The sequence below is a fragment of the Xiphophorus couchianus genome, chromosome 23, assembly GCF_001444195.1.
Source record: "Xiphophorus couchianus chromosome 23, X_couchianus-1.0, whole genome shotgun sequence".
NCBI lineage: Eukaryota > Metazoa > Chordata > Actinopteri > Cyprinodontiformes > Poeciliidae > Xiphophorus > Xiphophorus couchianus.
In genome coordinates, this window is record NC_040250.1 from 9,680,457 (window position 1) to 9,701,498 (window position 21,042).

The 21,042-nt window shown below is 38.2% G+C and overlaps 1 protein-coding gene across 4 annotated transcripts in view; it reads right to left on the reverse strand.

The window, feature by feature from the left end:
• diaph2 (diaphanous-related formin 2) overlaps window positions 1-21,042 on the reverse strand; it is a 460,396-nt gene that overhangs the window by 283,437 nt on the left and 155,917 nt on the right. For 3 of the 4 annotated variants that reach the window (XM_028008257.1, XM_028008255.1, XM_028008254.1), the window contains exons 15-19: window positions 15,221-15,339; window positions 11,724-11,788; window positions 9,885-9,989; window positions 4,171-4,233; window positions 883-1,236 (exon numbers count right to left, since the gene is read on the reverse strand). In XM_028008257.1, coding sequence (XP_027864058.1) covers window positions 883-1,236; window positions 4,171-4,233; window positions 9,885-9,989; window positions 11,724-11,788; window positions 15,221-15,339 — 706 coding nt within the window. The remainder of the gene's footprint in view (window positions 1-882; window positions 1,237-4,170; window positions 4,234-9,884; window positions 9,990-11,723; window positions 11,789-15,220; window positions 15,340-21,042) is intronic. The other variant, XM_028008256.1, reaches the window with a different exon arrangement.

The following is a 21,042-nucleotide window of genomic DNA, read 5'->3' on the forward strand; positions in this document are numbered from 1 at the left end:
TTTAGAAAAACGCAGCGCTTATGAGGAGCAATTGCTCGTAAGCGACACCAGGTCAGCTTGCGAGCTGACCTTTTGTCAGAGAACATCAGATCATTTAGAGTTTAATTATTTTGCTATATGATGTAAAATCAAAGAAGAATTTTATCTATCAGGACTACAAAACAAATGAAAATGGCTTTTCCTCTAGCCCTTGATCATTTTCTGAATAAATCTGCATAAGATACGCAGTGAATCTGCAAAAACACATTAAAATACATAAAAGTAGACCTAAATCCACTAAAACCACCAAACATAATTTGCACTATGAGCATGACTACAGAAGAACAAACATGACATTTTGTTTGCAGCGTGTAACTAAAGGCAGAAGCACAAGGTTGCACAAGTGGTGTGAAAAACCATCAAATCGACTCTAAAATTTACTGAGACGATGGATAAAACATTCATAAAATACAACCCAGGTGGAAGAGAATGTATCGTGGAAATTGTTTTTAAATGTGACGGAACATTACACAACACATTCTTTCTTCAAAATATGCTAAGATGGTGCAAATCCAATGGCATCTGAGCAATAAAAATTGTTTACCATCAAATCCTTTGAAATAGGTGTTGTGAGAGGAAGAGTGTGGCATGTGGTAGAACGGCAGTTTGAATAGATTAAAGCTGCATTTGGGTAAATCTCCTTCTGGTTTAGACTTAACATTATACTATGGAGGCCTAAAAGATCAAAAAGTTCCTAAAAAATGTGCAAATTTTTTAGCACACGGTCTGTGTGCAGATTGCATAGATTTCCTTTGTAAAGAGAGAAGTAACATTTGCATTACAGCCTTAAATCAGAGGGAGTGAACACAAGTCTGCATGAGATCAATGCACAGATTACCGTACCTTGGACCAGTTGACCCTCTTCATCACAGTTTCAGGCTTGTAAGTCTTCTTTGGCTCCAGTCCATAAGGCAGCTTGACAACGGGTAACCCAGGAGGAGGAGGAGGACCACCAAAGCCCCCAAACGGAGGAGGAGGTGGGGCCCCACAACCTGGGGGCGGTGGGGGTGGTGGAGGTCCTCCCCCTGGGGGTGGAGGAGGTGGAGGGGGCATAGACGCGTGGCCAGGCAGAGGAGGAGGCGGAGGGGGTGGACAGCCACCAGGCGGGGGTGGAGGAGGAGGCGGAGGTGGAGGTGCTGCACCTCCAGGTAGCGGTGGAGGAGGTGGTGCTCCAGGCGCAGCTGGGCCTGCAGCAATCTGCAAAAGCAAAACAGAGAAGTCTGTAGCAGAATCCATCCTGAGTGAGGTTCTTTTTACCTGATATAAACCTGAATCTGATTTGATGAGGAAAAGTCATAATAGCACTGGAGAAGATAAACTGAACGGGGTCAAAAGTTTTCCAACAGCTCATCTCTGCATTTCTGTAAATCACAAAATCAGGCCAAAATTGGGCTTTAGCGCCTTTCACAGATTACAACTGAGAAGCTTTCCTCCCTTTTTCTTTGCAATTATTGAACATTTTAATCTATAAGTTTAGGAATTTGTCCCCCGAGTGACTTTTCTGTGCATCTTTCGAGATGAAAAACTCTGTTGAATGTCAATAAAAAGAGGCAGTGAGTGAAATAGAAAAAGCTTTCCCAATACTCTTTTTAATGCAACACAAAGATCCGTGATCTTGTCTAGGGATACAGTTTATGAGGTAGAACATTTGAGCTTTCTGCAGGATACTTAATCATATACTTAAAGACTTAAGCATCATCTTTATGCTATCTCAAATTGTAGGTCAAAATATAATATAAAGCAAGATTTTTTTCCTGGTAGTCAGAAGTGTAAGTGTTTGTACATATTGGACTTTCAACACATTGTGAACATGTGTTGACATGAGTTCATACAGTTCAAATATCGATTCTATGTCTGTTAATTATTGTATTTACCGTTACTTAAAAAAGAAACAGTTCCTCAGTATTGTAACATTTACTTGCCAATAGACTCTGATCTCAACTATATTTAAAAAATATAATTTCTTCTCCCGACTGCAAAACACTGAACCAAAACTCTCCGCATTATGTTATATGTTGACCACTATGCCAGCACATTTACAAAAGTTTATTAGGTGGTTTAAACTTCAGCTATATTCTGGCAAATTGTTCCCTTAAATTACTAAATTACATTACTACCCTTGGGAATTCTTTAAACATTAGGCAAAATATGAAATAACATAGAAAAATGTAAACCACTTTAATTTACAATAGATAAGAATGTTGCTTTCCCATCAAGAGCCCATTATGAATGCTTACAATAGTGCGCTATTAAAAAGTCAACAGGGATGTAGTTATAATGTGAGACATGTCAGGACTATCAACCAGTTCAAATTACCAAAACGTCGGTGAAAGTCCACTGCATGGCCAAAAGAAAAGAAATGTTTATAGAAATAAAATTTATGCCAATTTCAAAATTACAGACACTGTTGCTCCAGTTAGGCGTTGATTAGATGTCTCCTCTAACCGAAAAGCATTTCCACTTCTCATTTCCAAAAGCAATTCCACCACAATGTACATTTCACCCACTCACTTGATTGTGTGCGTAAAAATGTAATTGGCTTCATATTTAAAGACGCTACATGGCGTTTCATTACATAATGGCACTGACTGATTTCTTATTAGAGGCAAAAATTAAAAAAGGCGTTCTTCAAGGAGCTCCTCGCTCAGATTGCTCAGAGCCCTTTGCCTTAAAAAAAAAAAACCCACACAGTGATTACACGTCTGTCAATCTTTTAAGGCTAATAGGAGAGAATGGATTCAAATTAGTTGCTGAATTAGAGCAGATTTGTTTTCATAGTGAGGGCCTCTATCTCTATCTTCCTCTGATCCATGAGCTCCAATACTAGATTAAGAAAAAAACTACTGAATAATTGACTATTTTCCTCAGCTTTAGTTTCTAAATTTTCAATAGAATGATTCTGCATCGGACTATTTATAGGGAAAAAGTTCAAATATTTCCTCTTTTAATCTTCCCAACAGTTTGTATATCTGTTCAGTACACCCACTCTTAAAAACATGTTGAATAAATGTTTGTTTCCAGGTTTAGTGGACGTGGAATGTGATTAAATGTTTGCCTCAGTCTCATCTCTTACTGAAATATTCAATCTCAAGTGTTTAAGTATGAAGATTAAGGACAAACAGTCAACTCTGATTGCAAACAGTGTTTAACTTATCTTTAGATTGATCAAATGTCTTGAAAATACAGAGAGATCTAATATGTGGTAATTTGTTTACTGAAATGTTATTTTGTAGATTAGTGATTTCCAGAGGAGTCATTTCAATTTTCAACTAATAAAAAAATAAATGTAGTATTCCAATAAGAAATTGATTAAAGACACTTACTTACCCTCACCATTATTTAAATGAAACTGGTGTTTTATTACAAAGTACCTTGGGGTCTGTTGACATCTGGCAGAAACATGCATCTTAAGTGATTCAAATATGCCTGGACAAATATGTTGTATGTCTTTTGGTGACCTTGTTCTATAGCTGCACTCAGCAATCATATAACCGATCTACAGCTATGTTTCCAGTGCCGACTCACTTTTACGCAATTTTTTCTTCACAGTAAAGGTGTGTACACAAGGTGATTGAGTTTTATTGCTGCGGAGCCCTCAGGGATTAAAATCTTTACTGTCTGAGTACTGATGCTAAGTGAAGTCAAAATTTACTGTATTTATTCTCATTTACTTAACCCATATCATATCTGTTAAGCTACTTAATAAAAATAGAGTTGGTAGCCAAAACAACGCAACAAAAATGCAACTGTGTCACATCTTAGATATGTTAATGTCTGAATAACATCTGCTTTTTTCTGTTTAGCTGACAGTTCACTGACTTTTGCGACTTGCCTGTAAAGCGGATTACTGAGAATTATCGCTCAGCACAGATTTTGATCCCAGCTGTGAATGGTCGGGGCTTGCAAGGTCTGCTTTTATCCAAATTAGGCAGGATGCATGTTAATACCAGGTCTGAACAGGGCCTGGGGCTGCAGAGCACGCATGCAAAAAGGACTAAAGATCAATCTCATAATCAATTTGACAATTTAAAGCACCACGATCCTTCATTTCTTTACTGGATACTTGGGTTGGAAGGTGATTAAATGTAGGATTTATGTGTCAAGGGCCAAACATGCAACAAAGACACCCACCTTGGCTTCAGATTCCCTGATGAGTCTCTGAGCCTCTTTGAGCCTGTCATTTTCTATAGTTAACTGTGCAGAAAACACACACACACACACACACACACACACACACGCATACATACACCAGAGATGCACACCACAAGATCAGACATGAAACAGCACACAGGGCAACAGAAAAGCACAAATGGAGGGTGGGTTAGATAGACAATGAACTGAACACTACTGAACTTCAACAGGTAAAAAATTCACACCAAACACAATAAAGATGAGAGAAGTTTAGAGGACAGAGAGAGGTGCAGGAGGGAGTTGCTTACAAAGTTAATGACAATGTTAGTAACAGGCTCTATCCCCATTATATCGGAATGAGGCATTCTTGTGCAAGAGGCAGAATGTGTTGTACTTTTACACCTAAAACAAGATGTAATCCATCTTCAAAGGAACATCAGTGGAGAGCAACGACTGTATAAAAGGAACGCGGCGCAGCATCACTGACAGTTGGTGCTCCTTCAAAAACCTTCTTCCATTTCCATTTTTTTTCCAGCTCCTGGCATCATGAAAATACATTTCAACTCCACACCCTCAGATGTGTGATGGGCATTGATTTCACTGTGCCGTCTTTGTTTTAGAAATGTACCCATTGTGCTTTGATAATTCACTCTCTGCAACCTTGCCAAAAGTAAGAGAACGGGAACATTTTCTGCAAAGACTAAAATATTTTTCATGCAGCCAATCTTACAAAAGCTCTCGCTATGGACTGTAGAAACATAAATATTTGATGTGGACACTGGAACAAAAAGAGATAGAAACTTTCAGTTGTGTGGCTTAAAAGGATCTTTTTATTTTATAAAAATCTTTAAAAATTAAGGTGCAATATTGAAAGCTAAAAATGTGTATTTTATAATTCAGGAGGTCCAATAAAATAAGACTGAGATAGAAAAAGAATAAGATGATGTTTAGCAAGAACGTTCTGATTTTCTGAACCAAATTTAGTTGAGTCAATATTGATAAAACAGAATATACCTAAAAAGTTAACTTCTGTTTTTTAATTCTAAAGGTGAAACACCAATTTCAGTTTATCCAAAAACTAGAAAATCCTGCACAACTAGTGAAATGAAAGGTTCTGTGACTTTCTGTTCTTCCTTTAAATCCTGAGAGACTGATTTCCAAAAAGAGTCTGAAAATCTTTGGAACTTCTGATTCTGATCACTGAGCCCAGGTACGACGTTTCTGATACGTTCAGGTCAGGACTGGCTTAGGACAAGGAATCTAAAATACGTAGCTAACGGTTAAATCGGTTTCCAGTGGCTCAGGAAGCACCGACAACAGCTGGAGACCAACAAACCCTTTATAGAGTGGAATATTGTATTTTAACGGCACATAAAGCCACTTTATATCACAATCAAGTAACTATGTTTATTTTAGTTACAAAAATTCTGTATATATCAAACAAACCTTAAAAGAATTTGACTTTACAATTTGATGCCTTGATATTGGGCCTTCTGTCTCTTTAAGAAACTCCAGCTCGTCATCACAGCAATGCTTCACATTATGCCGTTTACGACTGAGAAGTAATTTGAATTTTAGGCCCAGCAGATTCATCAGGTGTTTGCTAATTGCTACTGCTGCTAGTCAGGAGGAGCTGACTGGGGGATTTAGGAGGAAGGTGTGCTGTGTGAAGCAACGGTTCAGCTGGAGATTGAAGTTGAAGAAGTAGGTGTGTGGAAAGCTGTGTGGGAGCAAGCGTTTTACGCACCCTGGCTGCCATGGAAGATTCAAGGTTTTCTCAATCTTGCACGGAAGAATCAAAGCAAGACTCCAGGTATGTTTTCAATGAGGGGATAACATTGTAACATGATAGATTAAAAAAGTCAATTATTCATAGTGCTTCCTCTTTACTGATGTTTGTCTCAAGGGTGTAATTTTCCCTGCTGCTAGTGCACCATCTTTAACTATAATTTTTCCTTCCACTGAACATTTTTAGCAAGAAGCTTTTGTGGAGGCTGCCTGCTGCGTACCTGTTGACTCAGCAGTCTTCCCTATGGTTGTGTAGGTCAGCAGATTCATCTAAAATAAAACAAATTACATTCCTAAATGAGCTGACTAATTTTGGGGGTTTTATTGGCTGTAAGTCACAATCAGTTAAAATATTATAAATACTTACTTGACACTTATCCTATCTGTATGGAATATATCCTTTTCTGACATAAACTAACATTTCAGCCATCCCAACAACAACAACGAAGCTCACAGAGAGATCTCTTCCTTGTGAGCTCTGCTACCTTTGTCAGTTAAGTCAAACTTCGTAATGCATCAGGTTAGACGGCAGTCTGGCGTAAAACGACAGAGAGAGAGAGGTCTACTACACCTCCAGCTCCTCTGGGGGCCATGCTGGGTCAGCTACAAGCTGGCCAGGTTGTTAAAACCTATTAATGGGATGGCGCAGTGTGTTCCAATGAACCACTGCAGTGCTGCATTATTCATCACCTCCAGAGCCGATTCAGTGAATAGCTTTCCCTCCTGCCTTAAATGGTTGCAAGCAAAAGGTTCAGGGAGTGGTGGATGAGTTCTATTTTCTTGTGATTTCGCTGTCCTTTGTTGATGTTTACTCCACTCAACTCAACTGGGAGATAATCAAACAGACACATCAAACATGCTGCTTGTTACAATGCCAAAGTTCTGGAGACAGACTCTCATTAAACTTGTTGGTTCACAAACAAGGTGAAGAGAGGCAACTCAAACATGCAAGTGTTTTAACGTCTGACAGGAATTCTGTCGAGGAGATAGATGAAAGGTTGGGGTTATCTCGAACGACATTCATATTCAGCAAAAAAACCAAAAAAAAACCCCACCAGCGATCCCACAGAGGCTTTGATGGACAAACTGAATGCGTGTCCTCACACTGATCTGAAGGTTCTGCGCTCTGATGGGTAATAACTTCTCTAAAGCACCGTGTCAAACGTGGAGTGGGTTCCAAAACACACCCTGAAGCAGAAATATGTCTGTCTATGAGAAAGAGACTGATGTTCAGTGCTTTTTGTAGCACCTCAAGTGTCTCTGATGCCCAGAATCAGCTGGATGATTATTACAGGACCACAACAAACATCAATAAATCCCTGTAATTTTACATGTGTGCATTTTATTCAGGTTAAGGGTCAAGATGAAGTTGAATAAAAGTTTTAGTTATCCTTGGTCTTCTGCTCATCTGAAATCAAATCACTCCTAGACATCCCTCCCTCTAGCAAAATTTATAAGCTCATTCTGGCGGATCCCTAAGGCTATGTTCACATAGCAGGCAACTAAGACCCAAATCTGATTTTTTTTTGCCCATACCTGGGCCATATCCAACTTTTTCACAGCAGTCCAAAAGGCCCAACTCCAATCCTTTCACCCCCCAAAAAACATTTGTATTTCACCACTTTCATATGTGGTACTAAATTGGATACGTATCCAAATATTTTCAAAAAATCTGCAGTCAGAATGGCCATGTCACTGCTTTATAATTCTGCCCCAGAAGAAGCCAGACACAGTAAACAATGGCTGAAACTTATGATTATGAAATTATGAAAGATGTCTGTCAGAGAAGCACATCACATCACATCACAATCACAGCCTTCTCTACAGAAGTTGCTCTCAGTGCTCCAAAAAAGCCATTGACTTTTTCAGGCTGTTCTTTGTTTTAAACAACTTTCTTTGTCATGGTGATTTTGTGACAGTCCTCCACAGCTGAATAACTTTAAAATGGATTCATAGATGGCTCTATCCTTTTCTTCTTCTGCAGATGCAGGTCACTTTGTGGTTGCAAACTGCTCACATGTAAATCTAACTGCGTTTGCATTTAATTAGTAGTATAAACAACCGCACAAAAAAAATAAAAAAAATATTGGATTTCAGCAAACAATCGGATATGAGCATGAATCCATCCATCCATCCATCTTCTTCCGCTTATCCGAGGTCGGGTCGCGGGGGTAGCAGCTTCAGAAGGGAGGCCCAGACTTCCCTCTCCCCAGCCACTTCTTCCAGCTCTTCCGGGGGAATCCCGAGGCGTTCCCAGGCCAGCCGAGAGACATAGTCCCTCCAGCGTGTCCTGGGTCTTCCCCGGGGCCTCCTCCCGGTGGGACGTGCCGGGAGCACCTCACCAGGGAGGCGTCCAGGAGGCATCCTGACCAGATGCCCAAGCCACCTCAACTGGCTCCTCTCGATGTGAAGGAGCAGCGGCTCTACTCTGAGTCCCTCCCGGATGACTGAGCTTCTCACCCTATCTCTAAGGGAGAGCCCAGCCACCCTACGGAGAAAACCCATTTCGGCCGCTTGTATCCGCGATCTCGTTCTTTCGGTCATGACCCAAAGCTCATGACCATAGATGAGGGTGGGAACGTAGATCGACTGGTAAATCGAGAGCTTCGCTTTTTGGCTCAGCTCTCTCTTCACCACGACGGACCGGTACAGCGATATGAGCATGAAGATTCATATAATCTCGTCAGCATATTCTGGGTTTATCCAACTATCTCCCCCAAGTTGAACATGTCTGGAAACCTCTGAGGAAAACTCAACTGTAACCATGTTTTCATAGAAATGAGGTGCTCAGGTTACTACGACCAGCACCATGTTATTTAATGAATAAGACCCAAAGTTAGCAATTTTCAGCATCTAACGTGCCATCAGATGCATATTGTGATGCTCCTTCTGCTCCAAATAAAAAAAAAATATTGGTCAAAAAAGAGATGAGAGGAAGTATTTTTAGCTGCTCTTACATCTTAAATATAGCTTTCAAAGTGAAATCTGAAATATTTAGATTTCATATTGAATGCTCAAAACTTCACAAAAACCAAAATCCAAAATCGTGATTGGTGCGTCTCAGATGTTTGGCAGAGTTGTTAAAACTAATCATTCTTTCAAAGTAAAGTTCGACTTTCCAGGTTTTGCCTTTCACATTACACATTCATCTGCAGTTGGAGCAGACAGGTAGCTTTTAAAAAAGGTTAAGTTGAGAAAGAAGACTGATTGCATGACTAGTCAAGACACCAGCAAAGAATCCTGAACTGTGAAGAGTAAGGATGAATGTTTTAGAAACTGCTTCAAGCAGAAACTAAGGCTCACTTGTTCAATCGTTACTAGCAACAATAAATGGAAATTTTAGATAAAAAGCAATCTAAGAAACAAATGAAGCAATACATGAAGCAATAATCTCAACCATGCTGGTTGAGATTAAATTCTCAAAGAAGAGAGGCAAACTGGCCTTTTATCCCAAGGCAGTCCTAAAAAGGGTTTCAAATTGGGTTAAGGGGGAAATAGCAGTCATTTTCTGTACTCAGAACGGGGGGTTTTGACTGGGAAGAAACGACGTGGAAGCCTGGAAAAGAAACGGAATCCATCTCTGCGATGATAGAATTTCATAGGAAAAGCTTCAATAGAGCAATTCTCGCTTACAAAGAGCTACAACTTAGGAAGAAGATTGACCCTTTATTAAATCAAGCTGTCTTGCATGGATGATTACTCCCACTTACAGCAACTTCACATCTTTAAGTGGGGTGAAAAGGTATCCTTCTGACCCAATCAAAGTGTTTCTCAAGGTCCCATTACTCCTTGATGCTATGATTGTTCAGACACATTTTCATTTGTGTGAATGTTTGAAAAGTATTTAATATCTTTCATCTCAACTTGATCAAAATAACTTTTTGGGGGTGCCGTTTTTGGTTGTTTTCCAGAGTAGTAAGATTTACCTGCGTCTCCAGAGTTTGGATTTTTGACTCCAGCTCCTTGATCTTTTCCTCCTTTTTTTGGGACTCGGCCTGGGCCTCCTGCCGTGCGCTGAACTCCTCATCAAACTGCAAGAGAAGAGAAACAAGAATGTCTGCGTGTAGACAAACACGTGTAGAGGGAGGTAAAGGTAAGCGTAGGGTTGTCTCCGGAGAGTGTCCAGAGGGCGCTTTAAGAGGAAGAGAAAGCACGCTACTTCACACTCTGAGGCCCGTTTCTATCCATAACCCTTACAGCCCCAGAGTCCCGTCACCCTTTGTCTCTTGTTTGGATTTTGGTTTTCATGTATGTTGATGGCTCTAACCTTTGCAGAAACCAAGGCATGTCGCAACAATAATTTCACCAGCCCAGCAGGGAGCAGAGTGTATCGCCGCGACACGAGTCTTAAGAAAAAACATTCAGGACCCCTGCTGTTGTCAGATTGAAGTTGAGACTGTATTTCTTGCCTTAATACAGTGGAGTGAAAAAGTATTTGTTCGATTACAGATTTCTTTCTTTCTTTTTTTTTGATTTACTGTCACACCAACACCTTTAAGATCATCAAACAAAAATAATCTGAGTATAAAAAAATAGATTTCCAAGTGATTATTTAATTTGTGAAGGGAAACCTTGCTTTGATTAACAAGTTGATTAGCAAGCTCACTAAACTACGAGATAACTGATTAACCAAAATATTTGGAAAATTTAGTTAAATTTCATTGACATCCATCAGTCAAAATTAGGTTACAAAATCATTTCTTAGGCTTTGGGACTCCAGGGAACTACAGTGACTAACTATTGGAAATTAGTAAACCGGCTTTGTAGTGATTAGCCTATTAAAATAACTCCAAGATTGAAACGAAAGCTTGTCCAGGAGGACACAGAAAAACCCAGACCAGCATCTAAAGCACGGAGGTCTCACATCATTTAACTAATTGAGTTCATATCTCAATAATTAGAAAGAAACTGGGCAAACAATGCATCCATTTGAGAGTTTCACAGCAAATAAAAGAAAAAAAACACCTCTGATCTAAAATAATGATTTACCAAAAGACATTTTTATTATCCCCAAGTTTACCAATGGACCACTAAATATTTTGTGGAGCTAGGAGACAAGCTCCTAAAGGTCAAAAGTTGAACCTTTTCACCTTTACATGCAATGTAAGACTAACAGCATTTACCAAGCAGGGAAGGGAGTACTTTTGGACTGGCTTTAATAGATGGAAACATTCATTCTGATCAGGGAGAATGTCCAACCATTAGTTAGTGACCGTAAGCTAAAGTCCACTTAGGAAATGCAGCAAGAAAATGATAATTACACAAGCAACGGTAAATGACTGTTTCAGAATGGCCTAGTCAAAGGACAACTAAAATTTTATGTCATTTGTGTTCAGCTGACATGCAGACATCTTTAGGCGCTAATTATTTTTGCCTGATATTTCTGTGGTATTCTGACAGTTCACAGTGTGACAAAAAAAAAAAAAAGAAATTGGAGGTTTTAAAACACTATTTCACAGAACTGCCGGTAACTGAATCTCTTTAAACCTTTAAGTGAGGTCCAGCCTTAAATACGTAATTACATCAAGGCTTTTCCACATAGCTTAACTCTCCCCAACCTTGTGCACAAATAAGTATACATCAGAACATCACCATCGATTCTTGTAATGCTGATACGGATCATGTAGCGTCACAGCCAGGTATTGATTGGGGCATGCTAAATCAATAGCTTGTCTGGGAGCTCTGGGGAAGAAAAAACTTTGCTGATGGGAGCTGGCCAACCAAAAGGAAGGGGAGGAGGGTTATTTGAGTGATTAATGTCTCACCTTTTTGGAGTACTCTACAGCCTTCTGTTCACTCTCTTCAACTTTGGCTTTATCCACACACTGATCTGCAAGACAAGAAGGGCGTGAGACACTTGAAAGGCATCTTAGGTTACAGCATGCATCTTTAACTTATTGTGAGGCTTCGAAGTTAACTGGTGTCTTATTTTAAAAGTATATCCAATTCCAATTTAGGTCATTCACCTGGGCTGTGAGAGTTTCTTAGGAACCTTTTTCATTTAGAGTGCCAAAATGTATTCTAAAAAAGCTTGAACTCCATTATTTCCAAAAGGAATAATTTCAAACAGCAACTGAAGGTTCCCAAGAATACATGGAATATGGCAATTTGCTGATCAGATTTCTATATATATAAAAAAAGAAGAGTTGGCATTATCTGTATGCTAAAACCTTACGTGGAATAGAAACATGATCATTACAGGTCAGGTAAGTTGTTGCACCTTGGCAAGTTTAAGGTAGCAAATGAAAAATCAATGAGAACTATAAGTGTACAGTAGAGTTGTAAACCACTTATTTTTTTAATGTAGATTATGTGCTTCACCTAAAACTTTGAAAAGTTTTTTCAAACAAAACAAATCAGCAAAATATGGCATGCTTTTTTATTCAAGCACTTGTACTCTGACACCCATAAATAAAATCCAGGGCAACCTATTGCTTTGAAAAGCCAACAAAGCAGTAAATGGAGCTTTCCAGAGTGATTTAATGCAAGTCTAAGCTCAGCTCTTCTGTGAAGGTCTTAAAGGCTTGTCAGAGAACATTAGTGAGCAAACCAACAGAATGAAGAGCAGGAAACATACCAGGCAGAGAAAGTGGGCGAACATGCCCACACCATTACTACCAGAGTTGGTGTGAAGATAGATGAAGCTAAATATAAGGTAGAAAAAAACTATATTTAGTCTGGAAAAGACCTTTCACCTTCCAGCAGCCAGAACCACAATGGAGTAGCTTAGATCAAAGTCTATCAGTGTAAGAATGGCTCAGTGAAGCTCCTGGCCTAAATCTGAGGTAAGAGATGAAACCTGATGTTCAAAAATGCTATCCATACAATCACCTTGAGCTGGAGGAATTTTGCAAAGAATAAACAAACCTGTCTATCTCTACATGTGCAAAAGTTGATAGCTACGCCAACAGACCCGCAGCTGTAATTGCAGAAAAAGGGGGTTCGACAACAATTTGACTCAGTCTGAATGCTGAAATAGGACTTAAAAAATGGAGAAAAACACATTTCAATTCCCACATGTGTGTTTCAGTGAGCTTCAGCAAAGTGGGAGAGAAAATGTCAACCAGCAGACAGTTGTATACAAATGAATGTCACAATTTTCAGATTTCTATTTAAATAAATAAAAATACACACTTCCTTCTCATTTCAGTTCACTGTTATGTATGACTTTTTATTGGTGCATCATGTAAAATCCCAATAACATACAAAGAACTTTAGTACCGTATTATGATGCATCAAATTGAGAAAATGTTCAAGGGGTTTAAATACTTTTGAGTTGAAGCAATAGATGAAGCTTGTTTGGTGGAGAAATGAGTGGAAGTGTACATGACTCATGACCTACGAACACCATTTGGCTCTGGAAAAATGCATTTTAAACAAAATGCCTCAAGTTTTAATGTGAGTGGATCAAGGCATTTTGTCCGTAGCCTGCCATCATTACACAGCTACAGCTTAAGATGACAACTCGCTTTAAAAGAGGAAACTAAAATGCTAAAAATAGGTCTAAAAAGGGCAGAAAAGACACATTTCATCTCTCCATGTGCTTTTTATTAAACTTCAGCAAAGTGTGAGAGAAAGCTTCATGCAGCATCTGTTCTCAAGGGATAAGTTTAGAAACTTTTAATGACCCTTTGTTGGCAAGTCACAAGCTAGCGACACAACTGTGAGAGACAAAGTCAATTTATTTTTATTTTTCAGCGAGAAAAAAAATATCTCCTTTGGCATTGCAGCTCAAATTAACGTTGTCTGCTTGACTCCACCAACACAAATTAACTGGATTAAAGCAAACGCTTCTCCATTAAATGATTCATTTGGCCAAATGAAACACACTTTTCTGTAAAACTTATTCTCATTTTATGCATGTTAGATAGACTGGAAAACTTGGACTTTTTCGACCAGCCAATGAGTTTAGCTTGTAAATCTATTGATGTTTGAAAAGAATATGCAGTTATACTAAAAAAAAACAACTAGTCCAACAACACCAACCAGATACATTGCAGTTTGTGGTTGAATTAAGTTTTTATGTGCAGTTAGATGTAGCGTAGTAATAGAAATCAACACATACAGCTGCCAGGATTTTTATATATCCGACTCTGTTTAACATTTGGAACATCAACTGAATGTTGTTGTGAATTGTTATTTCACAACAACATTTAAGGAGTTATTTAAGGGGTCAGCAAATGCTGGTTGTAGTGCATTCCTCTAGCAGAATCTGAGCAAAATGAGTCAATGGACACATTGTTTAGAGGAACAAGGTAGTTATATGAAAAGAAGTGCAGAAAATAGTGCTACTTGGCTAAAATGGTGCTTTAGAATGGAAACCAAACCTAGAAAGACAGTGAAGAGACTATCAATGGAATGGATCAAATAACAAATCCATTATTGACAAGGCTCAACAAATGCCTGGTTTACAGGTCAAGATTTTTTAAATCTCTGTTGATTTTCAAAACTTGAGAGACTCCACAAGTCTCTCAAGTCTTGTGTACAATAAAAAATTATACATATAACAAGCACATGACAAATAAAACGCAACACACACAGACAGGTTTCACTCAAGAGCATTGAGGTCAGATGGGAGATCTCTGTAAACCTGTCGAGATTAAACATGAGTTCATAGTAAACAAACATGGCAGGAAAAAGCAACAGCAGAAGTTTGGGCATGATGAATTGCCCAGCATAATTTTCGGACCTTCGTTCAATAAAACCATGGCTAGGGACATAAAAGTGCTGCTTCTGAGGCAAAATCGAGGAATGCAGAGAGATTGTGGAATGTATTTTGATCGTCCTGGGCTGAAATGCCCTGAGCCAGAGGTCAGTTGATTCTATGCAACACAGATGTGAAGCAGCTCTCTGATTATACAGGTAACTATTAGTTCAGTGAGTCACATGAAAGCTGGATCTTGAAACAATTTTCAGTTTAAACTGTAAATGTCTGAGTTTGTGAAGAAAAACACATGAGGTGCTATTAGTTGTAGGGGCTAGTTTTCCTTTTTTTCTCATTTTTTGTAGATTGATTTTAAGTAAGTTAAACTTTTATAAACTTTTTAATTGAAAGTACAAAATGAAGACTTTCTATTGTATTTGCATGTGTAAAAATAACTATTTAAAGGAACACTATCCTACTTTAATAATAGTACCTTGTCAAAAAGTAAGAATACAACACGAGTATCAAAAAATATCAGCATTAGCAAAAATATTAGCATTTTCCAACAAAAGGTGGCACATAAACAACATTTGCAGTATGAAGTAGTTGAAAAGTTACCAATAAGCTGAGTGAAGTCCACATCCAATCGTTTACTGTAGCCAAAGTCAGGGTCCGTCCCACTGCGATGCAGAACCACCTGAGACACGCATTCCTCGATCACCTTGTAGTACTGAGGTCTGAGAGAGGTCACGAGACAAAGCAGAACAATTAGACATGAAAGATATGAGTGACACAAAGCCCACGAGGCTAATTAACCACAAATGATTCCCTTATCCAAGTAGAGGTCACAAAATGCCATGTCGAAAAGGCTGCTGCTGGAAAAAATAGGTACACCATTAAATTTGATCACTTGCTTCACCCTTATCGTAAATTTAGCAGATTAATGGCTACACAGAAACCAACCACGCGATCGTCTGTCCATTTCAAGGTGACTGACGGCCGCCAATGCTACGCCTGCCCCCTTGCGTAATTTGCAATCTTCTTTGCCAATTAGGGTGACCGTAAAAACTGAAATGTAAATCTAATCAGTGTAATGTGTGTAATTAAAGGCACAATGGGCAAGAAAACATGCCAGGCAGTTGGGAGCGTGGCGTCGTCAAACACGGACTGTGAATCAGCCTGAAAGTCCGTCGCCACCGCGCAGGTTGCTGTGTGACCTTTTCTGTGTAACATTATCAACTTTAATTGCAAGTGACATTTAGCAAATACAATGCCATCTTAAGCCGAGCTCCAAACTGAGAAGTAATTATTTTTTAACCCTGACACAGGCCAGCGTTTGATGTTTAAATCTGAAACCAGTCTTGCTTTTTTTTTTTTTTTAATTCTTCCAGAAGCTAAACATCATCTACTTTGCAAGTTAAATTTTCATCTTGAGTAGAAGAGGTTTGAAAAACTGTCAGCCAGGACACCCTGACAACAACTTAATATACTAAAACTAAACTTCACTGTTCAAGTGCATGAAAGGATTCTGAGACATCAAACTGATGTCTCCTGCTGGGCCTCTTCAAAACATAAGAACACAAAAAATACATAAAAATAAAAGCCTTCAACAGCAATTTCTACAATCACCACATGCAAGAAAAATAATTACCTTTACAGTCCAAAAAACACGAGTCTATGTTTTAATAACCAAACTAAAACAAAAATGGGATTAAGTCAACTTTTTAGAGTCAAAAAATGGTTAAAAAATGTTTGTTTATTGTTTTAATGTATGAAACCTTTGAAATAAATACATATTTTGTTGTAGTGGCGTGACCTCACACTTGGAGAAAAAATGTTGAAAAGTTTGAGAAATTGACTAAATCATCAATGTAATATCTACAGACACATATGAATATTAAATTATAGAATGTAATATATAAGCAAATGTGAAGCTGGCCAAGATGGATAACAAGACAGATCTGAAGTGAATCATTGAAGCATAATTACTAAAAGAGAAATCCATTACCATCTGGAAAACAGCGATCTGATTAAATAATCATAGGAAATTATTCAGTTTGTTTTTGGTAACAGCACAGAAATAAATTCAAAGTACAGTCGTCAATTAAGTTCCTCTGATTGTCATTAAATTCCTAATTAAAAAAACAACTACACTTTAATGTCTTTTGTTATTTTACACCAGTGGATGACGGTAAAAGATCCACCTTCGTACATAAATATGCTGGAGTTTAATATTTTTAGCTTCCTCTAGATTGTCCAATTGATTTATAACCGGAGACGTCTAAAAGCCTGAGGTTTTAAGACGACTTAGATTAGATAAGGACTTCAGTCTGATCAAAGGCTTGGCTGTCTGTTGGTTCTGCGTGAAAAACATTGAGCGAGAAGGAGGGGAAGCATTACTGCTGCTAAAATGTGATAATTGATTACAGCAGGCAGAACTGTGAACAAAGTGTTTGCTGCCAGGTGGGTTAATTTTGTCCAAAAAGACCAAAAACTGCACATAAACAAAATATGTCAGCGAGAAAATAAAATGGAACATGACAGCTCTTTGTTGCCATCAAACATTAAATGAAACAGAGTTAACATCTGCCCCTTTAATTTTAACAGCTAATCTCAAAGTCTATTTTTCCACTGCGATACCTTGTGGGTGGACAAGGCACACGAATGTTGTTTTATAAAAGAAAAAAAAAAAGAAAAAAATAAATTTTCAGCTAAAGTAAATAAGAATAAACCAGCATTTAGGTGTACTGTTTTGAAAGCATGAAATGCCACAAATTAATCTTGAGCTGGTGGATTCACCCACTCATGACTGGCACAAGCTGGTGATAGCTCACACGTCGCCCCGCATGGCTTAAGTACCATGGGGACTCGGCTTACAACTGTCATGAATGCACACCACATTATTATCTCAATAAGCCACACTATTTTCCCCTTCGTCCTCCATCCTCCACCGCCGCCACCGAGCAGATAGAGACTGGGTGGAGATAACTAGAGATGGAGAGAGTGACCCAGAACTGTCAGGGCCCTTCCACAGTGGGCAGGCCTGGGCTCCCGAAGTGAGCACATGTCCCCAGTATCATCCTCAACTTCTTCTTTTTCTTTGGCACCTTCATTTCTTCTAGTGATAACTTGTGGTTCAGCCACTTGATCCAGCCTTGCTCCACATAACCAGTGTAATCCCCGTATCACCAGGCTCCAAAAGAGAAGATCTGCTCTATTATTGCTGGGTGGGTTTGATGGGTTCCAATTCACTACACTTGCAAGGAAAGATTAATTATCAAAAATAAACCCAGCCCCAGAGGGGGAAAAACGTACAACTTTTGTTTTGTTTGGAGACTTTATAGTAGACAGAGCGGGTTCACTCATAATTAGAAGACTGCCATGTTTAAAAAACAAATGCTTAATGATATTATATTTAAAAACTAATAAGTGGTAGCAAATGAAAAATAGGAAATACACTTCCTTGTAAATGTTCTGGACTTTGTCACGTTAAAAACACAAACATCTGTACATTTTATTTGGACTTTATGCAACAGATCAACACAAATATGTGAATCATGGGGGAAGGGAAGATATAGTAAAAGATATACCGTTTCCAAAAGATGTTAAAAATAAAAATCTGAGGCACGTGCTGAGAAATGTAAGAGTATAACACTAAATAAAACATAAGGCAACAAACTGCCTTCAGAAGACACAGCAGACACCTGCTGTGTTTAATTTAATCCCAGTATAAATGCAGCTGTTCTGCAAACACATAAAAGATTTGTTAGAGAAAATTACAAAACAAAACTCATCAGGAAAATTATATTAAAAATCATATTTATGGAAATGACAAAACCTAACATTACAACTACAAAAGGCTGCAAAGTGATAATTTAAATCGAAGGATGTTTATGTGAAAAATTGCTCAGTCAAAGTCTAACTGGGCTGAAAATTTCCATCTCTAGAAATGCAGAGCTAGTAGATGCACTCAAAAAGCTGTAATTGTATAGGTCGTCTGTCGAGAATTAAGCCACTCTAATATACAGTATATATATATATATATATATATATATATATATATATATACAGTATATATATGTGTAACTTTGACTGACAGTTCACAATTATATAAAGTTTCAGTACATAACACCTCAAGAATCCATTGAATTTTGTAGCTGCAACATGACAACACATAAATAAGTTTGAAGGGTGAGACTACTTTGAAAAAACCCAGCATAGCGGACAAAAATGATAAAATAATATACACAAGCTCATGTTTTTTGTAAATTGGTCTGGATTCAGAGTTCTCCCTCACATTCACCTCATCCAACCCTAAATCGAAATACAGTATTTATTTAAAAAGCTGCTTGGACTGCATTAGTTCTCCATCTTCAATAATCTGCAGCTGTGATGTGAGGGAATTAAATGTGTCACTCATGATGCGTTTCTACTCGTAATGTCTGTGTTCTGAGTTCATACTTGCATTAGTTTGGATGGTTGAAGGGAAAAGAAATTCATAACATATCTTTTGAAAGAACTTTAGATGATTTTTCATGAGCAGTTCAACTGATCCCTTCATGCTTCTGCCTCAAGGAGCTGAACATGGACAACGAAGCAGAGGTAGACATGGATGGTAAATGTGAATTCTATTTCTCACTTCCTCCGAATAGATGAGGAATGCATTATTCATGACTGCAAGGGGACAGCAACTTGTCTTTAGTAAATTCATCCACCTCCTCTCATCCTCTTATCTTCCAACTTTCTTTTTTTAAGCCGCAGTTCTGCAAAAAGTTCTGACGCAGCAAGAAATTAATCAGAGCCTCTCTATTAAAATAAGTCACACTCTCATTTTACAGTCACTGACTAATCTGCTTTTTCAAACATTAGGCAGCTTACATTTTAGAGTGGCTTAATTCTCGACAAAACAAAACAAAACGATGTCCTGACTGAAATGGCTCCCCTGATAATGATCATTCGAACAGTGCAAAGAAATAAGAACCGCCAACTATTAAACGACTGCTTTCTCCTGTGCAACACAGCCAACACTCATCCAATTAAGGTTGTTGGCTGGAGTATGAATTTAACATACAGATATCAGTGATGCAGCACTTCTGTCCTAGATAATGATTCAAGCTATAGCAGGCAGAAGTCTGCAGGTAGTGATCCAAAAAAAGACAAAATACAAACAATATTTTGGTTTGTAACTTTCAGGCTATCATTGGGTAAAGTTATCGGAAAAATGGTAGAGTGGAAGAAAAATTATCATCTGAGGGTTTATAGTTAAAATCTATGAAGGAGTGTTAGAGACACCTGTCGGGTAAAAAGGAGAGGCAGAAGCAAGTGAGGTGGATTAGCAGTGCTTGGCAACACCTGATGATGTCATCCAGGACATGTTCCTGTATAATAATGTCTATGACAGTTGTGTCTTCAGTCAGAGGCCGACACAGACTCTTTGTCAGGCTGACTGCTACTGGAGATCCTTTCTGCCCACAGCATCACTTTTCACAACGGCTCAAGAAACTTGGATGGTATGAACATTTAATTTCCTTTTGGGAGAAATAAAGCAATTTTGAACTTGAAAAACAAAAAAAGCTGTGGAAAAGTATATGAATAATTTGGTTGAAATAATGCTGCCTTGTGTAAATAAGCAACTAACTTTGTAGTTCAGAATAAGATTTACTAAAGAAGTTCTATTTCTTCTATAAGACATAGAATTACCAGATAAGCATTTTCTCACAGAGATTATCTTGTACTTCATTCTCAACATTTTCAGTTTATTATAAAACAGATTAAAATCAACGTTTTTACCAGGCCAAACTTTATAAGTTTGTCAAGTTGTGTAAATACAACAAATTAGGTGTTCCTTTTTAAAGTTTTCAGATTTCAACTGGAGGTTTCTCATCCGCATTGCTCTCATATTCTAATGTCAATAAAAAAACAGTTTATTTGATTTTTTATAGATCTTTTATAGATCTTTATTTGATCTTATAAAGCGTCTGTTATAAAATCATTCACACAAAGAGCACAGTGCAGCCTCCTTTAGTGAACATTTTGCTGCAGCGTCTGAAACATAAAATACAGAGAACGGCAGTGTTATCAAACTGCATGCTAATAATAGTTAGCAGTGCCGCTGTCCTGCAACCTTGAGACACATCTCTGCCCCAGTACACCTGAATCTAATCAATGGGTAATGACAAGGCATTTACAAATATTGCTGACATGAAAAAGGTAATTCAGCCATTTGATTCAGGTGTATAGGAGCAGAGAGGCATCAGAAAGTCGCTAATGATTAGCCTGATCACTGAGCCTGTTGTGATTAACAATGCAGCTAATAGCTCAAATTTTCCTTTACATTTTTAAATGTCTCTTTTTTAAAAAGCAGATGTAAGTCCAGAGAGGACATTTTATGGACGTCCAGGCATCCGTTAAAGAAAAGTGCCTGCGTGAACATAAAATGA